Source organism: Phacochoerus africanus, chromosome 2 (genome assembly GCF_016906955.1).
Source record: "Phacochoerus africanus isolate WHEZ1 chromosome 2, ROS_Pafr_v1, whole genome shotgun sequence".
NCBI classification, from domain to species: Eukaryota; Metazoa; Chordata; class Mammalia; order Artiodactyla; family Suidae; genus Phacochoerus; species Phacochoerus africanus.
The window spans coordinates 219,400,909-219,423,723 of record NC_062545.1 but is presented as its reverse complement, the minus strand read 5'-3'; the positions used below and the strand labels follow the sequence as shown (position 1 = coordinate 219,423,723).

At 36.9% G+C, this 22,815-nt stretch overlaps 1 protein-coding gene across 2 annotated transcripts; it reads left to right on the top strand.

The window, feature by feature from the left end:
- The first annotated feature begins 449 nt into the window (after positions 1-449).
- On the top strand, positions 450-21,534 carry CDC37L1 (cell division cycle 37 like 1, HSP90 cochaperone). 2 transcript variants are annotated; one of them, XM_047767688.1, is made up of 7 exons: positions 450-764; positions 4,302-4,583; positions 8,059-8,152; positions 11,442-11,557; positions 11,931-12,053; positions 16,409-16,573; positions 19,895-21,534. In XM_047767688.1, exons 1-7 carry the CDS (start codon positions 633-635, stop codon positions 19,994-19,996), a joined length of 1,014 nt encoding a protein of 337 aa, XP_047623644.1. In that variant the 5' UTR covers positions 450-632; the 3' UTR covers positions 19,997-21,534. The 2 variants fall into 2 exon arrangements, with proteins under 2 accessions (XP_047623644.1, XP_047623643.1); XM_047767687.1 differs by lacking the exon at positions 19,895-21,534 and having other exon boundaries at positions 466-764; positions 16,409-16,824.
- The last annotated feature ends 1,281 nt before the right edge of the window (positions 21,535-22,815 follow it).

The window sequence follows — 22,815 nt, the reverse complement described above, 5'->3', positions numbered from 1 at the left end:
CCCCGGCCCCGCCCGCCAAGCTTCGCAGAATCCTAGGTGTTTGTAATTTGAAATGAGTGAAAAATTGGCGCCGCTTTTCAACTTACTCCCTACTTTAACTGCCCCCACCCCCACTTCAGAAACCGGTTTACATATCAGTGCACAGGAAGGACTTGGTTTTTAAACAATACACAAAGCGGGTAACATTTGGTCCGAGCACCCCCCCCCCCCGGGCCTCTAGGACCCACCGTTTACTGCGTAAGAAACTCCAGATAAATATTTAATACTACACTACCCACAGCGCCGTTAAGGGTAAACCAGCAGCGCTGAAAGGCTTCAGAGAAGAGAGTTTTTAACAAAACTGAGTTCCAGACAAAACCCCCTACTCGCAGGCCTCGGGACGCACCTCTGGGAGGGGCCTGGGAAGGCTCCGCCTTCTAATCCGGAAATGACGTTTCAGGTGGAGTCAGTCTTTTTCCGCCGTCTGCCTGTGGCGCTGCCTGGGCTAGTACTGGGCTTGCGTCGGCGTCGCGGCCTGCCAAGGGATTCTGGGTAACGGCCCCCGCCGGCTGGGGCGGCTGGCACCGCGCAGTAGGTTCCACTAACGCTAAGTCGGTCGGCAGTAGAGGTTGTGGGGCTGTGGGCAGCAGGACATGGAGCAGCCGTGGCCGCCGCCAGGACCTTGGAGCCTCCCTCGGGCAGGAGGTGAGGCTGAGGAAGAGAGTGACTTGGATGTGTCCCCTGGTTCTCCCCGCTGCCTGCAGCTGCCCGGCGGCGGCTCCCAGGTGAGAAGGGGCCCGCGTTCTGCGGAGGGGATGAGGAGGTTCCGTCACCAGGCCCCCAGAGTTATCTGTCCCTGCGACCCTCTCCTGTGCCCTGTTCTGAGTCCCCACTTCCCCCACCCCGGGCGCCGGGGGCCTGATTCCATCCCATCGCTTTGTAGCGTCTACTGAGGTCTTCGAAGAGGGGCTGGCCATTTATTTCCAACCTCCACGCACACCTTTTTCACCTTGGCTAATTTCTCACCCTTGGAAGAAGTTACTCCCCGTCACCCGCCTTTTGACAGCAGCAGATTTAGGTCGGTTCACGCTATAACACTGACCCTTTGTCCTCTTGTACCTGCATTTATCCGAGTACTTTATTCTGTTGACGGCTCTAATATACAGTTGATGAGAACAGCGAATGGTCGAGCTCCTGACATAAACGTTTCCGATCCAATTTATTTCACTGACTTTTGACATCTGAGCAAATTCTGTAAAACTCGGCTTTTGATGGCGTAAATCATGCTCACTGATTGGCGTGACCATTTCCCCCTTATGATTATGATTTTGGTTTTGTTTCATACCATTCTGAAGTAAAAACATAAAGGCACGCATTTGCCTTTTCCTTCAGACTTACTCAGATCCCTGAAACTGCTTGTGGTTTTCAGCCCAGCCTTCTTTCCTCTGAAAATTATCTGGATGTGATATACTATCATTTAGGGTTTTCCTGGGTCTTGTCTTAGGCAGTGCTTACTGTTCCTGTCACTTTGTCCTGGAGTATGTTTTTGAAGTATATTTCAGGATCACTGGACTAAACTCACTGAAACGAATTGTAGGTGTCTGCCCTCTAGGCTTCTTGCAAAATGGGATCCCTGAGGGCTTAACTGAATTAATACAGTTTTACTCCGGACTCATCTTGCTAGCTCTTAATGAAAATGAGTGATTTAAATCGTTTTCCAATAAGTGTAAGATCATCGATCCTATGCCCAGCTCTCAGGATTAGTTGGCTGCACAGAGAAAAATGCTGTTTCATAACCACAGGCTGTACTTCAGCCAGTCGCTGGGAATGTACAAGACATTTTTTAGGAGGACAGAATGAGAGTTGATAGGTCAGTAGTCACCCACTAATTATGGATCACTGGTGTCATCTTTATATACAAAATGTGTTATATGAGCACATAGTGAATCTGTTACAGAGAGAGAAAAAGAATGAACAGCAATTACCATTGTCAATTTTGAAGGCATATGGAGAGGATAGAAAGGCCTCAAGAATTTCAGTGGATTGTGGTTGGATCTAAACAGTAACTTAAGAGAAACTCTGAATTTTAAAAATAGCTGTATGTTACTTTTATTTATGCATTTGGAATTATAAGCTTATTTAGCTGAAAGGAATTTTAAAAATGAATAGGCTTATCTCTTTCTTTAAAAGTGATTTCCCTGAAACCCTATAGCTAGTCATTGACAGGATTAAAACTAGAATCCACTTCCTACACATGGTAGTATTTCTTCCCACCTACTGCACTGCTCATACTGTGATGTAAAGTAAAACTTTATTTGGCCGAAACTACCTCTGAATGGTGGTAAAATTTGCAAAATGACTGCTAATCCTAAATTAATTCATGTATTTATAACAAACCTACTTATGTGCCTTACTGGTTTTAAATTTTAGGACTTAAGTTTTTCTGTTGGAATACTTGGAAGGAGTAAAATGTTTAATTCATTTTATAAACATAAAAACAGCTTTGGTTTATTTCTACCATATATGGGGAATCTAGACATTTTAATGTCACATGTGATGCATAGTTCTGAGATTCAGTTAATGTAAAGGCAGTTTAAAACTTAAGAGATCCTGTTTGGAAATTTTCATGAAAAGTTCTGTTAGACTTTTTTTACATTAATAGACCTAAATGCCAACATTTTCTTTTTCGAATCTAAGTTCATTAAAATATAATTAGTCATCTCCATTTATATTGGATAGTTTGCTCAAATGCCCAAACATTGTCTGTGTAGTCTGTAGAGAATTTAAACCTAAATTATTTTAGAATTTGGAAATAAGACTTCTATGTTTGATTTGAGAATTTGTTCCCACATAATTTGAAAATGCGAGATATTTCAATGTGTCCTTGTCTTCCTTCGTACTTCTTTGTCTTTTCGTACAAATTATATTTTATAGCTTCATTTTTCTCCTTTTTCTGATCCCTTCTTAAACATAACTAGTCTACAGTTATTCTTGATCCTATTCTAAGATAGCAAAAAGTAAAAATAAATACTTAACTTGGTTGGTTACAACTATGTAGTACCTGGGCTCCAGACCTGCTAAATGAGTAACTAAAACATCTGAATAGCAACAGCACATTTGTTGCAGTAGAAATCTAAGTTTGCCTAAAGACTCGGCTAAGAAGGAGGGCCCTTGCAGGGGGTACTTGCCTTAGAATTCTTTAATACTGCTTGTCTGTTCCAAGAAGTCAAGAGTCATGTATTTATATAAGATTTATTGAACTCCAGCCCCTCAAGAGGCTAATAGTCAGGTAAACAAATGAGCACTATATTGTGTGAAAACACCACTATAGAAGTCTGCATAACTTGGGTGGAGAAGGACAGGAAAGGATGGAAGGGATGTGATGCCAGAATCTGGAATGGATGGAGATGGGAGTTCGGGGGGATGGAGTAAAGGAGGGTTGCCACATTGAAGTAGGGGGATGGAAAGAATAAGTGAACAAGTAGAAGAGTAACTAGAGCTGAATCCAGAAACATAATAGGAAGTGAGACCATGCCATGCCACAGAATTTGCACTTTATCCCAAAGCTCTAAAAATGAGTATAATTATCAGATTTGTTTCTTGGAGAGAGCACTCAAAGTCTAGTAGAGTACAGAATGGTTTGAGATGAGAAGGGCTGAATTTATATATTTAAAATGTGAAATTATAAGGGCCTGAATGGTGATGCAGATAAGGGACTAGATTAGAGTAAAATTGTGACTTTTTAAAAAAAATAACCTTGCTTGTTTTGATTAGGATTAAGTTAAAGGATATCTATTTGATATAGTCAATTATAAATAGAAATTTCCAATAAGAACTCAGATTAACAAGGATTGGTATAATACAGAGAGAACATAGAAATGAAAAAATGATTACTTATAAATAAAAAGTTTTTTTTCAGTAAAGAACTTGTAGAGCAAAACTCTAAAGGTCTGATTTTCAGCATGTTGAGTGATAAGTTGATGAATTAGATTTAAGCTTTTGTTCTCATTATTCTGCTGTTTCAGGATTATGAAGACTATAAAGCAAATATTTGTTGAGCCCTCACTGTATGCAGGACACTGTGCTAGTTGCCAGGCTTCTTGTTGCTGATAGTTGTCAGGGGACAGGCACAAATTAACAAAAAAGCTAGTTGGTGAAACAAGGCCTATAATATAAAATTGTAACTTAAAACACAGCATGCCAGATACCTGTGTACCAAAAACGTCAAGAAATCCTTGCCTAAAGGAAAATTGAACTGTGTTGCATAAATGTACCTGTTTTATTCACTTCTTTTTAAAAAAAAAATCCTGTTTTTTATCCAGATGTATAGCCATGGAATTGAAATGGCTTGCCAGAAGCAGAAAGAGTTTGTGAAGAGTTCTGTGGCTTGCAAATGGAATCTCGCTGAAGCTCAGCAGAAACTTGGTAGCTTAGCACTGCATAACTCTGAGTCCTTGGATCAGGAACATGCCAAAGCACAAACAGCAGTATCAGAACTGCGGCAACGGGAAGAAGAATGGCGGCAGAAAGAAGAGGCTCTAGTACAAAGAGAGAGAATGTGTCTCTGGAACATGGATGCCATTAGCAAGGATGTTTTTAATAAGGTACCACCTTTTATTGAACTACAATGAAAGAAAGAATAACTGAAGTTGTACAAATCGGTTGTGCATATCTGATAACAAAGCAACAGAATCCTGTAAACAGTATTCATTTTTGACAGTTTAGGAGAACTATTGTTACATAAACCTATATTCCTAGTAGTATCTAATGTGGGTAGTCCTTAATCCAGTTATGTGGCTGCGATGTAACATACTGAGTGTAAGTGTGGGTTTTAGAGTCATACTGCCTAAAATCTCGACTTTGTCACATGCTGGCTTTGTGACCTTGGGCAAGTCTCTTAACTTCTCTAAGCCTCAGTTTCCTCAAATGTATAGAGTGGGTATGAAGACTAAATAATGTCTTAAAAGCAGGTAGCATAGGGTCTGGCATGAGGTGCAGCTCAGATGTTATGAGCCCCTTCTGATATTGCTGTTCTATGGGCTCACTTTTGGTTTTCTAACACTAACATATAGTTACCAGATTTATCAAACAAAACAAAGTCTCTCACTATCACTTGCCAGTATGTATTTAGTAAACCCCACAGTAATTTGGACTTAGTGTTACAAGCGTTATTACTGAAAGAGTAGTATAATACTTATGCCAGGTTATTAAGAACAGTCTTCTTTTTCTCACTGGATTACATAGGCCTTATTCTTTGTTTGCTTTTTGTCTTTTGTCTTTTTAGGGCCGCACCCTCAGCATTTGGAGGTTCCCAGGCTAGGGGTCAAATCAGCTGTAGCTGCCAGCCTATGCCCCAGCAAGGTGGGATCCAAGCTGTGTCTTCTACCTACACCACAGCTTGTTGCAATGTCAGATCCTTAATCCACTGAGCGAAGCTAAGGATCAAACCTACATCCTCATGGATACTAGTCGGGTTGGTTAACCACTGAGCTACAATGGGGGAACTCCCCAGTAGGCCTTATTCTTTTTTTTTTTTTTTTTTTGTCTTTTTGCCTTTGCTAGAGCTACTCCCACGGCATAGGGAGTTTCCCAGGCTAGGGGTCGAATCGGAGCTGTAGCCACCGGCCTATGCCAGAGCCACAGCAACGTGGGATCCGAGCCAAGTCTGCAACCTACACCATAGCTCATGGCAACACCGGATCCCTAACGCAGTGAGCAAGGGCAGGGACCGAACCCACAAGCTCATGGTTCCTAGTCGGATTCGTTAACCACTGCGCCACGACGGGAACTCCTAGGCCTTATTCTTTGACTTTTGTATCTGAAAAAGAAATGGGCAATGAAATTCAGTCATTTTCAGAGTTCCCATCGTGGCGCAGTGGTTAACGAATCCGACTAGGAACGCTGAGGTTGCGGGTTCGGTCCCTGCCCTTGCTCAGTGGGTTAACGATCTGGCGTTGCCGTGAGCTGTGGTGTAGGTTGCAGACGCGGCTCGGATCCCGCGTTGCTGTGGCTCTGGCGTAGGCCGGTGGCTACAGCTCTGATTCAACCCCTAGCCTGGGAACCTCCATATGCTGTAGGAGCGGCCCAAGAAATAGCAACAACAACAACAACAAAAAAAAGACAAAAAAAAGAAAAAAAAAGAAATTCAGTCATTTTCAACTAATGTGTAAAGTAGAACTTCTTTCTATTTGTACTAAATTTAACTCTCAAGCTTCAAGAGTAGACTGCTTATTCTCTTCTAAGTCCACATTCACTTTACCTTTAAACATTATTATGCTCTAGACGTAGTCTGTAACACTACATATTTCTGCTCTGGCACCCACTCTCAATTCCCTGCTCTTAAGCACCTTAAATTTCTTTCCCTGGACCAGCTTTAGTTCTACAGGACTAAGTAATACACACATAGGTAAATGTGCAATACCACTAACCCTATCAGCACTTTATTCTTTAATGGCAATAAAGTAATAAACAAAATGCTTCTTGGGAAAAAAAGTGTGTAAAATAGAATTGAAAGGCTTCCTTCACCTCCATTTCCATTTCCCAGAGATAACCACTGTTAACAGTGAGTCATGTCTTTCTAGACTTTTTCCGTGTTTGTACCAATTTATATATTTTTCTCCACCTTCAACAAGATCATTCTTTATCTGAATGATGTGCTATCTCTGTATATATTGTTCTAAGGGATATGTCTTTTTTTAAGTATTATTTCTGGTTTGCATTTGTACCTCAAAACTTTTTTTTATGGTCAAAACAGCATTTCTTTGTTTTATAAAGTTAATGTCTCTTCTGTTTACACAGTGGTCACAAAGAAAATATTTTTATTTGTCTTTGCTTTTAATTGTTTGTTTTTTTTTTAAACTTAGGTTCTAAGATAGTCTACATTTATACCACACATTAATTAGGACTATCTTTATGTTCCAGTCATTTGCTCAAAATCGTACATTGATTTTGTCTGGGAGCTTGAGACTTGAGAGGACTGGTCTAGATCTGCGCTGTCCAACTCGATAGCCGCTAGCCACATGTGCTATTGAGCGCTTGAAATGTGGCTAGTCCGAATTGAGATGTGCTGTAAGTGTAAAATACACACCAGATTCCAATGTCTTAGTACCAAAAAAAGTAAAATATTTTCATTATTAATTTTTTTGTATTGCTTTCATGTTGAAATGATAATATGCTGGATATGTTGGGTTAAATACGTATGTTGTTAGTTTCATCTGTTTCTTTTTGCTTTTTAATGTGGCTGATAAAAAACTTTAAATTACATTTGTGACTTGGATTATATTTCTATTGGACAGTGCTGGTCTAGATAGCAGAATACATAAAGGAGAAAAGCTTTTATTTTGAAATATGTAAACTTGTGTGCTTCCTGATTGCAAACTGACAGCTAGTTTTTGGTTTTCATTTTTGGCAGTGATGATCTCAAGGTTTAAATGTGATTACAGAATGTTCTGAGAAACTGTTCTGCCAGTTTTTATGGCCAGATAAAAACTTCATCTTGGTCTGTTTTATGACTTACTTAGCTGGAAATAAGCACTTCCCTAATAGAAATGTGTGCTTGATTTCAGAATAAAGCTCTTTGGCCTCTCCTAAAAAAAAAAAGTTCAAAACAAAGATCTATTTTAGATTTTGTCTTATCAAAGAGTTTATAGTAAATATATTTTATTCTCTATAAGCTTTGAATTTGTTTCCAGCAAGAACTCCAGAGCTTAGAGTTGAAAATATTTAATGGAAATGAATAATGCAGAACATAATTACACATGCAAAGGATCTTTCTATACCTGCTTTTTATAGGGAAATTCAGTTGTACAAAAGTTTAATTCATTTGTTTTTCTGTGTGATTTCTAAAATAATTATATCATTTTTTGCACATATATCATTTTAAAATAAGACTAATGAAATTCCATTACAAGAACATTTTAATTCTTCATAGATTTTTTACAGATGAATTTAATGTTATAGTATCAGTTTACTGTATCACTTTTATAGTCTCTATAAAAGGATTGCTAGGCATTCAGTATCTGAGAAAAGAGATCCAATTAGAATATAAAATCTGATTTTTAACTCCATTTTTTCCTTAAGAGTTTTATTAATCAAGATAAAAGAAAAGAAACAGAAGATGAAGATAAATCAAAATCATTTATGCAGAAATATGAGCAAAAAATCAGACATTTTGGTAAGTCTACTACATGAGTTTCCTTCTTTTGTGATATTTGGTGTTATAAATGTGTACAAAAAATGGATTTATAAAATGGGGACCAAAAAGAAGGTAATTGACAAACTCCAGTTATGTAGCTACTTCTGGCACAGTTGTATAGCTCTTGTTTTAGACTGTTGGGTTTTTTTTTTTTTTTTGGTCTTGAAAAAATAGAGTAAAAGAGTAAACTGAATTGTGAAGAAATGCAAAATTCAATTTATTGTTATATAATCCTGCCCTGTAAGACATGGTCTTTTTTACTCCATAGATTCTTTCCATTTCCCAACTAATCTTTGTTTTTGTCTTTTTTTCATTTTTGCTTCCTTGGTATCTGATTATCTTACATTTGTAAGATCAGCATTCATTTTTTTTTCAGGTGTGGGGATGTAATGCTATATAACTCATCAGATCTTTGAATTGTTATTCAGATAAATAATAGAATTACTTTATAATAAATAATGTAATAGAAATATGTATTCAGAAAACTGAAAAATAATTTTCTATATTGGGGAAAAGTGATGAGATGATGTTAATGCAAGTGAAGGCTTCCCAGAGAAGGTAACATCTGAACTAGATTATGAGGAACATATAGGAGTTTTTCATGTAGATAAGGGAAGCAAGGCAATAACAACAGCATGTACAAAGGCAGTGAGGAAATAGAATGCTTTGTTCTAAGAATTATAAGCAATGTGATAACTACTTGAGTGAAAATGCTACTGAGAAGTATAATGTATTAATTTAGCAAACAGTTTTTTTTATTGGTAGTATGTTAATAAGCTTTTTTTTTTTTTTGTCTTTTTGCTATTTCTTGGGCCCCCGCTCCCGCGGCATATGGAGGTTCCCAGGCTAGGGGTCGAATCGGAGCTGTAGCCACCGGCCTACGCCAGAGCCACAGCAACGCGGGATCCGAGCCAAGTCTGCGACCTACACCATAGCTCATGGCAACGCCGGATCGTTAACCCACTGAGTAAGGGCAGGGACCGAACCTGCAACCTCATGGTTCCTAGTCGGATTCATTAACCACTAGGCCATGACAGGAACTCCTAATTTGTCAGAGTAATTTTTTTAAGCACACAGAGAAGTCGTTTGGCTACTTTAAAAGACTAGATTATTCTTAACCAAAGGATTACTTAATATTTGATAAATGAATGATAGTTCATATTGTATTAATAAGAACTACCATTTATCAAGTGTGTACTCTCTGTCAGGCACTGTTTTATTACATGCTTTTTAAATATTAACTCCTTTAATCTTTAATCTTTACAACAATTCTGAGTTAGGTACTATTTTTAGCCCTGTTTTGCAGATGAGGAAATGGAAGCATAGAGGTATAAAAGGGATTTGCCCAAGGTAGAGTGAGTGGTAAAGCTGATGCTCCAACCTAGGCAGTTTAGTCCTAGAGTCATTATGCTAGATTGTGTTACTCTCCATTTGTTTTTAAGTTTGTTTATAAATTCCAAGATAAAAGTTGTGATTTCAGTTGTGTTCTGTCCCACTGAGCCATTCTCTTGATCTATTTTGTTCATAAAATTCCGTACACTTCCCACAGAGATCTATATGGACTACTTATAATGTAATTTCTCAATCTCATAATAATTTGGTATGTGTTCTTGAAATCAAGTGTTGACAATTACTTCTCAGGTAAAGAAAAAGCCATCATCATCCTCAAGTGCTAATTTTGGCTCTGGTATTAAGTAGTTTAAAAACTTTAATGTTTAATGACACTCTTTGTCATGGCCCCTACAAGTGTCACTAACCCTTTCATTTATTCTTTCCTGCAAAAGAGACCAAAATAGATAGCATTTTGGTACCTGAGTGAGTCACGTGTTTCCATGGAGTTGTAAACAGGAGAAGGAGTGATCTCTCTATGGATGGTAAATAGAGTTGAAAATATCACCGCTTCAGATGTGTAGTAGGAGTTCCTGCTATGGCTCAGTGGGTTAAGAACCCGACACAGTGTCTGTGAGGATGTAGGTTTGATCCTTGGCCTTGCTCAGTGTGTTAAGGATTCGGGATTGCCACAAGCTGTGGTGTAGGTCACAGATGCAGCTTGGATTTCAACCCTAGCCTGGGAACTTCCATATGCCACAGGTGCGGCTGTAAAAAGAAAAAAAGAGAAAAAAAAGTATAATAAAGGCAAGGCTTTTGTTAAATTAAATTGCTATATCAGATTTATTTTATGGCTGGGTATGACAAATAAGATTATGGTTTCTTTAGATCTGAGCCTTAGAAGTTATTAATTAGATTCTTTATAGTTTGAGTAGTTTAAAGTAACTTAAATGATTCTGTTTCTCAGAATTTAAAGTGATCTACTCACTATATCCAAGATGTTGGTAAAATAACTCTATAAAGCTTGTAAAACTCTTTATGAGAAACACTAAAATGCTTTCTAATAAATTTTTAAGTGAGGAAAAATCATTTATTTTCAATTGATTTCCATATGTTGTTGTGTTATTTCTCAGGAAGACGTTTGTCCTCAGTTTTGTTTTTACACGTTTCCTGATGTGGGACTTTAATATATAGAAATTCATTTTGCATCTAGAGGAAAAATTTATTGCCAAAGTATTGAGATAGCCTTATAAAATTTCTATGATAATTCAGTTCATTGGAAATAGCTTTCAAAATTCACAGCAAGTTTTATATCAAATAATTTGTCAAGCTAAAGTAGGTTGAGTGGTGTAAAGCCATAAGTCCTGCATTTGGGGAATGCCTGAAGTCCTGGGCAAATAGAGATGGCTGGTCATCCTGGACTAAAGTAAGTACAGATAATTTCAAGAGATTCAGTATTACTTATTCACAGTTGCCTTGATGGCTCAGTGGTAAGAAACCAGACTAGGATCCATGAGGATGCTTTATAATCCCTCTTCATTTGCTCTTTTCCCATATCATATTGCTGTGGTAATATGAGTTGTCTTTATAGAGGATCATTTTAAAATACCATTTCTTGGAGTTCCCATCATGGCACAGTGGAAACGAACCCGACTGGGAACCATGAGGTTGCGGGTTCGATCCCCAGCCTCACTCAGTGGGTTTAAAGATCCAGCATTGCTGTGCACTGTGGTGTAGGTTGCAGACACAGCTGGGATCTGGCGTTGCTGTAGCTGTGATGTAGGCCGGCAGCTACAACTCTGATTAGACCCCTAGTCTGAGAACCTCCATATGCCGCAAGCGTGGCCCTAAAAAAGGACAAAAGACCGAAAAAAAACCATTTCTTTGCTTACAGGAGGAAAATTTTTGACATTGATGATTTAATTCATTTTTTTTACAGGTATGTTAAGTCGATGGGATGATAGTCAGAGATTTTTGTCTGACAATCCATACCTTGTATGTGAAGAAACTGCTAAGTATCTTATTTTATGGTGTTTTCATCTAGAAGCAGAACAGGTATTGTGTGAAACTTAAAATTTCTGGGAACCTTGGTGGAATTCTGATTTACTTTTTTGTTTGGTTGGTTTTTTTGTTTGTTTGTTTTGCATTACTTTAATTGAAAGCAGAAAGGTCATTAAATGGAATTACAATTTTGTTTTCATATCTACTTTAGTTGACTGTTATAATTTTTCTTTAGTTATTTCACTTAGATTAGGGAAATTTTTTTCAAGTGAGCTTTTCCTGCCTCCCTATCCTTCCATCTGTCTTATTCCCATACCTTTTTCTTTTTAACCTATTTAAAACCGCATTTTAAAAATCCAAATAGTAATCACAACATTAAATATACTTCCAAAGCTATTTCTTATAATTTTAACGTATTTATTTTCAGAAAGGGGCTCTAATGGAACAAATAGCACATCAAGCTGTTGTAATGCAGTTTATTATGGAAATGGCCAAAAACTGTAATGTGGATCCAAGAGGATGTTTTCGTTTATTTTTCCAGAAAGCCAAAGTAAGTAGCTGTTTGATATTATTAAATGGAAAGGTTTGGCTTTAGCTGAGACCTCTTGTCCATACACATCAAAGGAAACCATCCAACCAGAGTGCCACAGGCTAAATTCTATAGATTTTATAATGAAGGAAAATTACATTACTGTTTTCATGCTAATTTAGATCTAAGGCAACTATACAAGAGGTTTATTGTAGTATTTATGTGAAATTGAGACCCATTGAAATGAATGTATGTATTCAGAAAAATTAGAGGAATGATTTAAAAAAAAAAAAAAAAACCTGTGGTACACAATATTGTGCAGCCATCAAAATTATATATGTGAAGAATTTGTACTGATCTGATAAAATGCTTTGCTATAAAGTCAAAAGAAGTGATACATATTTATATATTCAGGATGATGTCAGCTATATTAAAAAAAAAAGCTAAGTCCAAAAAGATTAAGTAACATTTCACACTCATTAGGTTAATAATTTAAAAGTTGCACAAGAAGTAGAGCAATAAGACTTCATATTCACTGCCTGTAGAAGTTTAAATTGATATCACCACTTTGGAAAATTTCCTTGTAAAACTGAATAAGACAAGTGCTAATACCAAAATTCTTCTAGATATATACCATAGAGAAAAATTTCTCAACATGCGGTCCAGGGACACTCAAGGGTCTTCAAGACCCTTTCAGGGAGTTCCAGTCGTGGCGCAGTGGTTAACGAATCTGACTAGGAACCATGAGGTTGCGGGTTTGGTCCCTGCCCTTGCTCAGTGGGTTAACGATCTGGCGTTGTCATGAGCTGTGGTGTAGGTTGCGGACGCGGCTCGGATCCCGCATTGCTGTGGCTCTGGCGTGGGCCTGTGGCTACAACTCTGATTCAACCCCTAGCCTGGGAACCTCCATATGCCGTGGGAGTGGCCCAAGAAATAGCAAAAAGACAAAAAAATAAAAAAAATTTAAAAAAAGACCCTTTCAGGAGGCCCTGCCGTGGCACAACAGGATCATCAGTATCTCTGTAGTGCTGGGACACATGTTCAATCCCAGCCCAGCACAATAGATTAGGAATACAGAGTTGCTGCTACTGTGGTGCTGCTGCTGTGGCATAGGTCACAACTATAGCTCAGATCTGATCCCTGGCCTGGGAACTCCATATGCTCGAGGTGGCCAAAAAAGAAAGAGAAAAAAAAAAACAAAAAAAAAACTATTTTCATAATAATAAGATGCTATTTGCCATTTTCACTCTCATTCTTTCCTAAATGTATAGCATAGATTGATACAGAAGCAGATGTGTAAATCCAGCTATCTTCTATTAAGCCAGACTTCTCACTAAATTGTTTCAGAAATAGTTTTTTGTGTTTTTTTTAATAGAAATGTTAACATATAATGATTTGTTATTGTTATATTTCAGTTAATATTTTTTAAATTCCTCAGTTTTAATTTCTGCCTCACATAAATATTGATAGACATAGCCTACATAAACAAGAATTCTTAGCTTCCTCAGTAATTTTCAAGAGTGTGAAGGAGTCCTGAGACCCTTAAGAACTGCACCCTAGAGAAATTCTTGTGTATATATATGTACCTCCTAGAATTCATAATAGCACAAAGTCTGGGAACACCCAGATGTCTGTTTACAGAGTGAATAAATTGTGGTATAGTCTTTTGGTAATATACTAATCAACATTGGTATGGATAAAAAAACAAGTCTTAGAATGATATTATCTGGTGTCATTTTTTTAATGTTTTATATTTTTTATAAAGTTCAAAAACAAGCAGAACTAAACACTATATTATTGAGGGATACATAAGTGGTAAAACTGAAGAGGCAAAGGAGTGGATTAAGACAAGTTATGATAGGAGTTCCCTGGCGGCCTAAGTGTTAAGGGTTTGGCATTGTCACTGCTATGGCACAGGTCTGATCCCTGGCCTCGGAACTTCCTCATGCTGCAGGCATGGCCAAAAAAAAAGACAAGTGATGACAATGTTAACTTCAAAGAGAGAGATGGAAAGCTCTTTGAAATTATCTCTAAGATACTAGTAATGATCTATTTCCTAATTTTTGAGGGTACATAGTGGAGTTTTTGCCCAAGAAATTGTGCATAGTTTACATGCTCTTTTTAAAATATATGATACATTTAGCATACACAAATAGAAGGATATACACCAAAAGCTTATGATTATACTTGGGTGGGAGAATTATGAATGATTTCCTTTTTCTTTTTCATATATTACAATGAACATGTTTCCTTTTACGAATAGAGGAAAACACTATATTTTTAAATTTAAAAATTTTTGCCAGAATGGCAGTAGTTCTACCTTCTACTATTAAAATAGGAAATTTTCCCCAAACAGTATTTTTAATAAGTAAATGATTGAGTTGGTATTTTGGCTAGGCTTCTGATAACTCTTCTAAATTTTCACTTGACAATAGGCATTTAAAAAAAAAAACAAAACAGCATGCTTTCCTTTTCCTTACATTAATGGCTATGTTTGAACTAGTGCTTAATAAGATAATGGAACATAGCCAAACTATATATAGTCTTTGAAATTTTCTTTGACAAAATAGAACTGAAGAGCTCTGAAGTCTTAATAATTTTTTCTTTTTTTAGTTAAGAAAAAATTTCATGGAGTGCTTACTTTGTGCCAGGTATTCTAAGCATTTCACATGGATTAATCCGTTTAAATGGATATATACATTTTACATGGATTTAACTCGTTAAATCCTTATAATATTTTATGAGGTTTAGTATTTCCTTTTTTTTCTTTTTCTTTTTTTTTTTTTAAGGCCGCATCTGCGGCACATGAAGTTCCCAGGCTATGAGTTGAATTGGAGCCACAGCCACAGGCCTACACCACAGCCACAGCAATGCCGGATCCCCAACCCACTGAGCAAGGCCGGGGATCCAACCCACATTCCTCATGGATACCAGTTGGATTCTCTGCTGTGCCACAATGGCAACTCCTATCTCTTTTTTTAAAATGAAGAAATTAGCATAGAGAAATTGAGCAGGTGACCCATAGGTTACTTAATAAAATAAAAATCAGGTCTTTCTAGAGCCAGATCCTTAGGTCTTTGGCATGCAGTAAGGTTACCAATTTTGCCATTTGATTGTTCTAATGGTTTGTTGTATAACCATTTCAGAAGGATAACTTTTGGGTATAAAGGCTCACATTCCATATGTCTACACAAGTACCATATATTGACTGAAGTGAAATGCTGTAATATAATTAAGGAAATGATTAAAAAGAATGGCCGCACAGAGCATTTTACATTTGTACAGATATTGATGCTGATAACTAATCCATAGGTTTTAATCCAGTTATACAACCTAATCTATATTAAAGGAAAAACAGCACTGCAGACAAAGAGGTCCAGTGATATTGAAGAATGAGACTTTGACAAAATGTTTTTCACCACTTGAACTTAAAACCTATATTCTGTTGTATTGGATATGCTCTATTTCACTTTTTTTTTTAATCTGCAAAGGAAACATTTATAAATGGAGACTACTGCCAAAAGCATGTTTTGCATCAAGAATTTTTCTTATATTAGGAGTTCCCACTGTGGCACAGCAGGTTAAGGATCTGGCATTGTCTCCACAACTGCACGGATTTGATCCCTGGCCCAGTGCAGTGGGTTAAGGATCCTGCATTGCCACAGCTATAGTGTAAGTCACAACTGCAGCTCAGATTTGATCCCTGGCCCAAGAACTTTCATAGGCTACAGGTGCGGCCAAGAAAAAACAAAAAAAGAATTTTGCTTATATTATATACATCATTGGAGGGAATTACCCCCCTCAACATACCTCATCATTCTTTTTTCTTTCCATCTTAAAAAGAAGGTTCTTGCTTAACTAAAACACCAAGATATTTTCATAGCGAAGTTGAATACTGAGTTTAATCTCTGATTTTAAGGGTCAGAGATTAACTGATAACAGGTAATATAGTGCCTCCTCATTAATTGACGGAGAGTTAGAAAGTTTAAAGACTATCCCTTGGCTGTTGCTTGGCAGTGGGAAGAGGAGAGAAGAATGCAAGAGATTAAATGTATCCTGTCAAAAGTACAGATAAATCAAGAGAAATACAAAGGAAGCCTACTTTGATGACATTTGTGTGTATGTGTAAGAGCAATTGTTTCTTTTTAGTTGGTTTCATTTTGCTGAAGCAGAGGAAAATGGAACAAAGTTATCTTTAATATTCATATAAAAACAGGTAGTTTTCAGAAATCTGACAGGGATCTGGGTGGTTTCTATTAACTATTCATCTCCTTCACCTCTTCCACTTCAGGCCTAATGCTTGTTACAAAATTGGTTTTCGTTATGTGTGGTCTGGAAGTCTTGAAAAAAAAAACAGTATTTTTTGTGTTTTCTAGGCAGAGGAAGAAGGTTATTTTGAAGCTTTCAAAAATGAACTTGAAGCGTTCAAGTCAAGAGTCAGACTTTATTCTCAGTCACCAAGTTTTCAACCTGTTACAGTTCAGAATCATGTTCCCCATTCTGGTGTTGGATCTATAGGTTTATTAGAATCCTTACCACAGGTAAGTTGGGAAAGTAAATATTTACTTTATAAATGTGTTCACATAATTTTTGTTCTTTTGGTGTACTCTTCTTATACATTATATGTGTGTGGTCATTTTAAAATATCTTGTCTCAGAAGGTAATTCTTGAGTGCCATTTCATGCCATGTTTTGGCACTAAATTTTGTCCATTTCTTAAATATTTAGAGAGACACCCAAAGTTCCACTTCTTTAAATATAGAGAAGATGAGGAGTTCCCCTTGTGGCTCAGCAGAAATGAATCTGTCTAGAATCCATGAGGACACAGGTTCTATCCCTGGCCTTGCTCAGTGGGTTAAGGATCCAACGTTGCCGTGAGCTGTGGTGTAGGTTGCAGACATGGCTCAGATCTGACGTAGTTGTGGCAGTGGTGTAGACCAGCAGCTACAATTCACATTCAGCCCCTAGCCTGGGAACCTCCATATGCCACATATGCGGCCCTAAAAAGAAAAATAAATAAATAAATAAATAGAAGATGAGGTCTACCTAAGCATTCTTAAGGGCAGATAGTAGCTATTGATCATCTCAATCATAAATTTCTCAAGATAGCTCCTGAAGAACATCTTGTTTTGAGTAGAAATGTACTGATAAGAATTTAGTAAGATGAGTTAGCTCCAAAACATATGTACAAGTAGTAACCAAGGTAATCTGTTGCATGAGTTTATTAGTATTATCTTTAAACATTGGTGTTGCCTACCAGATGCAACATTTTAGTACACATTAATGTACTTGTTAAACAATAATTTCTGGTAATATTGGCCAACTGTTAGAGCATCTTGGAAGTCTCCTTTTAGATTAAGATAAAACTGTCTTGAGTTCCCGTTGTGGCTCAGTGGGTTAAGAACCCAACTAGTATCCATGAGGATGCAGGTTCAATCCCTGGCTTTGCTCAGTGAATTAAGGATCCAACATTGCCACAAGCTGCAGCTCAGATCTGGTGTTGCTGTGGCTGTGGCATAGGCTGGCAGCTGCAGCTCCAATTCAGCCCCTAGCCCGGGAAACTCCATATGCTACAGCTGCAGCCCTTAAAAAAAAAAAAAAGTCACTAGCATGAAATAATTTATGTCAAAAAGAAGAGGAGGTTGGAGCACTGGTCTGCCCAATACTATTTAGGATTACAAGAAAGTTGCTGTCCATTTTGGTTTTGATAGAACTTGAAATGAACCAGTTACCTCTCATTTTCTCATTGTCAGGCCCCAAGATTTTAGGACTAGCTTTAGCCAGTTTAGTCTCTTGTCTACACAGTGTACTTCATTCAAAAGAAAATGTGAGAGCCCTATATTTATTTTTAAATCTCAAAGTGGTAGGAATTGAGATTTTGCAATATCTTGACTCACCCAAAAATATTGTTCTCAAGGATGGAAATAATCAGGTCTAATTTTTAAATAATTAATAATTACCCCTTAGACATGTAAGCAATATTCCCCCTCATTTTGTGCTATAGATTCTGTCAATATTATTTAAACAGAGTGCTTTTCTCTTCAGTTCTGTGAGAAATAGCCCACAGGGATGCAGTCTTTCCAAAGGAATGTTATGACTAAGTCATTGTCAAGTCCAATATATAAACTTCTGAAAACTAAGATATCACATAATGAATGCAAAGGAAAAAAGAGACTTCTGAAGGATGTTGTTGGTTCTAAACATAAGAGGGAAAAGATAAGATTGCAGCTAAATGTACAGAAGCACTTTTACCTGTTGGAGGGAAATAGGATAAGATGAGAGGCAACTTGAGGGACTAAGTTGTCAACTGAAAGGAAATTTGAAAGAAGAGATTAACGTAACATCCTATTTTTATTGTATCAGTTTATAGATTGCAAAACAATTTTACATGGTGTATCATTTGATCTTGTCAAAAACTCTGATTTTTTTCATTCATTTATGGATGAATAAACTGAAGCTCCTTATAGGTTAAGTAATTTGCCTAAGGTCAATACAATAAGTGATGAAGCTAATATTCTAATCCTACTCCAACTACTCATTCACCTATGTAAACTACTTTTTTCTCTTTTTGCCATTTCTTGGGCCACTCTCGAGGCATATGGAGGTTCCCAGGCTAGAGGTCGAATCAGAGCCATAGCCACCGGCCTACACCAGAGCCACAGCAACGCAGGATCCAGGCCGCATCTGCGACCTACACCACAGCTCATGGCAACGCCAGATCTTTTAACCCACTGAGCAAGGCCAGGGATCGAACCCGCAACCTCATGGTTCCTAGTTGGATTTGCTAACCACCGAGCCACGACGGGAACTCCATCTGCTTTTGACTCACATGGTAAAAATAGGGCAAGACACTCAATTTTGTGCTCTTGGGCAGAACTATTCTTTGGGACAAGAAATGTGTTAAGAATGTTAGTAGATGAGAATATGGGTTACTCAATAGAATTGAAGTGTACATCAGGTTACGTATATTAATTGTTTTTTTTTTAAGTATCTCCATGATGATGTCCTCAGTTCCTAAGGAGATAGGTAGATGAATTCTAGAGAATCTCTGTAGCCAATTCTTTTTTTTTTTTTTAATTGCTTTTTAGGGCTGCACCAGGGCATGTGGAGGTTTCCAGGCTAGGGGTTGAATCCGAGCTGCAGCTGCCGGCATACGCCACAGCAACAGCAATGCAGGATCCGAGCCACATCTGTAACCTACACCACAGCTCACAGCAACACTAGATCCTTAACCCACTGAGTGAGGCCAGAGATTGAACCTGTATCCTCATGGATACTAGTCCAGTTCGTTTACCACTGTGCCACAATAGGAACACCTCTTTAGCCAATTCTAATACTCAAAATTCTGTCATGAAAAACTGGAGCCTAGGCTTAATAGAGAGTATTGTAAGCTTTGTTTTCAAGGCATGGGTTGTGGCATAGGTTTGATTCCTGGCCCAGTAACTTCCATATGCCATGAATGTGGCCAAAAACAAAACAAACAAAAAACATTGCTGGCTTAAAGCCATATTTATCTTTTAAATTATATTATTAATAGCTATGTACATATAATCACATGGATGATGTAGCCTTACATGATTGAATAATTTAAATTATACAGTTTGTTAAAAGGGAGGAAAAAGTTTTTATTACATTTCTATTTTTCACGTACATCATTCTGTATCACATCTCTTTGGATTAAGTGGTAATAGTTTATTTTTTATCATTATCTTCTTGGGTTTCAACTCCAGTCTGACTTAAAAGTCCATCTTTCCTACTTCACTACACCACAGAAATAGAAAATGTGAAACTGAGTATGCAATGACATATACTGGCATAAAACTAGTCATCATCCATTGTTTCTTCTCTATACTTTTTTTTCAGAATCCAGATTATCTTCAGTATTCTATCAATACAGCTCCCTGCAGTTTAAACTCAGTGGTACATAAGGAAGATGATGAACCCAAAATGATGGACACTGTATAATTTAGTTAAGACTGCTGAAGCCAAGTGATATTTTGTTACAAGAAAGGAAGAACTTGGCTATTTTCTTGACACTTTTATGGGTGCTGCACTTTATTTTTGTTCGGTTTTTGATGGGAGGGGAAAAAAAGAGTACTGAAAGGTTTTGTAAAAATTTTTTTTTATGTGCTGCTAGGGTTTTTTTGCTTTGTTCTTTTCTGAAGAGAGGAATGGTACTGTATGTTGCAGGAAGTCAAACTGGACTTTTTTGGGGGGGGGTTGGCTACTAAATTTGCCTTTAATCTTAGTATTCTCAATTTTGGAATCAAAGTATGAAAATCTGCACAAATGCAATGTTTACAAGAACTGGTTGATTCTAGGAGGCATATGCTACAGTCTCTTTTTATATGGATATGTACATGTCCTACTCTACAAAAAAATGATTAAAGATAAAAATGTACTTGTATCCTGCTAATTTAGCTGTCAAATCTGCTATTTCATCATATTAAAAGCAATAAATCAGTAGCTGATAATCTACTTTTCTAAATAAGCTGGGTGGTACAAATTAAAACAAAGTCTTTCCCCTTAAAATAATATTACATTTGTTTTTTCGGCACCATCAGTTAAATCTTTGACTGAAATATTAATCTTATATAGATATTAAATTTACCCCCAAGTATTCTCAGAACTGATTCCTTAGAAGTTGATTTTACACTGTTGACATTTTAATATTAGGGATGTATAATGATATAAAAAGTGATAAAGCTAATACAGATTTTTTTTTTCAATAAGATCACCTTCAAGCTCACTCTTAATTTCTTTACTTGACATAGTATGGGATCTCTCAGGGAGCAAGTTTTAAAAGAATACTAATGGCCTTTAAGAACAAATAGGAAAAATAATCTGATTTTTTAAATTATAGGTATTGTTTGTTTCACTCTGATATGGCCCAAGGACTTTTTTTTAAAAGGCAAGAGAAATCTTTTAGAGCTAACTGTTTATTTCTAAGAATTTGGTGGTCCTTATTGGTAATGATGGCTTTTACTACATTTGTCATTCCTCTCTTTAGCTTAGTTACCATAGAATGCTTCTGAGCTTTACTACTCCTATATAATTCACTTTAAATATGCCAGGATATTTGATGATTCATTTTATTTGGAATGAGATGGCAATGCTAATTATACTGTCCTTATTACTTGAGGATTAACCTTCTGACTTAAAGGAAAACGAGCTTTGATTTGTACTGGATGTGGTCTTTGGCTCGGTCCCATTGAGGCTAGTAGCAAACATTTAGAAGATGACTAAATGGGATTTGGAATATATGTCTCAATTTGAGAAACCAAATAATGCTAAGGGACCCATGTGGTCACACCTGTGACCTTGGCTTCACTTGCACCTTGTTTTAACTAACTGAGGTGATAGGCACTTAGTACCTATAGAAATGGACTGGAATTCTGAATCATACATATGTAACATCACAATCTTCCTGGTTTTCAGAATAAAACTCTTTTTGTGCTTTTGATATAAATATATACAATATAATAAAATGTTTGACTAATTTATATGGTAGTATTCATCAGCCTGCTTTTTTAAATTAAAAAAAAATTTTTTTAATCTAATTACCTAGTTATAGTTTCTCTCATTTTTTTTTTTCCTTCTGTTTTGGAGCAAGCTCTTGTTTTTTCCTTCCTGTCAAACAGAGAATGAACATAGGAATAAAATCCCCAGTTTCACAGAAGTGTTACTTGAAGCATTACTTTCCATTCCTCAACTTTACCTTTCTCCAGGATTTACCAATAAACACTCAAATTGTTTTGAATTTCATTTTGCCTTGTTAGAACTATTAAAAACTGAAGACTGGAAGGAGAGAAATTATCAGCAAACTGAGTAAACTATTTCTGAAGGGTTCTTTTAGGTTTTGTTTTCTAAAACAGGAATTACTGAAGAGCTATTTAAAAATTTAGCTGTGTATTCTACTTTTAAAGGGAAGTGTTGTGTGTTTTGAATGTGAAAGTGATTGGATTTATTTTGGGAACTACTGATTGATGCCATAATTTGCACCTAAAGACTATAACTTACATATTTAGCAGTACTTTATTACCAAGGACAATAAATTGACATCCTTTTTATTTTTCTTTATTTTGCTTTAGTACCAAAAACTAACTCCTATTTGGAGAAATGTCTTCTGGTTTCTTAAATAATAAGAATATACTAAGTAACCAAAGGGATAATTTATATTTCAGGTTGGACATTTTCTCCAAACAAATTATTTAAACCATGGAAAGTAGAAACGTATCTTTGACATCAAAATACCCATCAAAGATTCTTATTTCATTCGATATAGTTGATATTCTAATAAGAGATTTTTTTAAAAATAGCCATCACTTTATCCCGTTAATTCAGTGTCATTTTATCAATGATGGTGATTTAAGATTATTCTTTAGGAGAGATGGATGAGTTACAGTCTCATCTAGTGAGCTTTTTCAAATTTCATTCTCATCCATTAGTGGGCTCTTTGAAATTTTGCCTAACGAGCTCACAATCGCTCATAAATTCTTTTTCGGAACATTGGAACTTCTTTCAGACTGGCATTCCTATTACCCCTTTAAAAGTGAACTAGGGAATTTCCGCAGTGGGTCAAGAATCTGACTTAAGTGGCTCCAGTCGCTGCGTAGGCAAGGTTCAATCCCTGGCCCAGCATAGTGGATTAAAGGATCCAGTGTTGTTGCAGCCGCAGCTTGGATTCAGTCCCTGGCCCAGGAACGTCCATATGCCTCGGGTGCAGCCACTTAAAAAAAAAAAAAAGTGAACCAAGATGCTGCCCAAAGAATGGGAATCTAGTT

Excerpts from the sequence above, each read along its gene's own strand:
- CDC37L1 (XM_047767687.1), top strand. The coding sequence starts at position 633 with ATGGAGCAGCCGTGGCCGCCGCCAGGACCTTGGAGCCTCCCTCGGGCA. Across the intron at positions 4,584-8,058 it reads GCAAGGATGTTTTTAATAAG|AGTTTTATTAATCAAGATAA; the intron begins GTACCACCTTTT and ends TTTTTCCTTAAG. Across the intron at positions 11,558-11,930 it reads TTCATCTAGAAGCAGAACAG|AAAGGGGCTCTAATGGAACA; the intron begins GTATTGTGTGAA and ends ATTTATTTTCAG.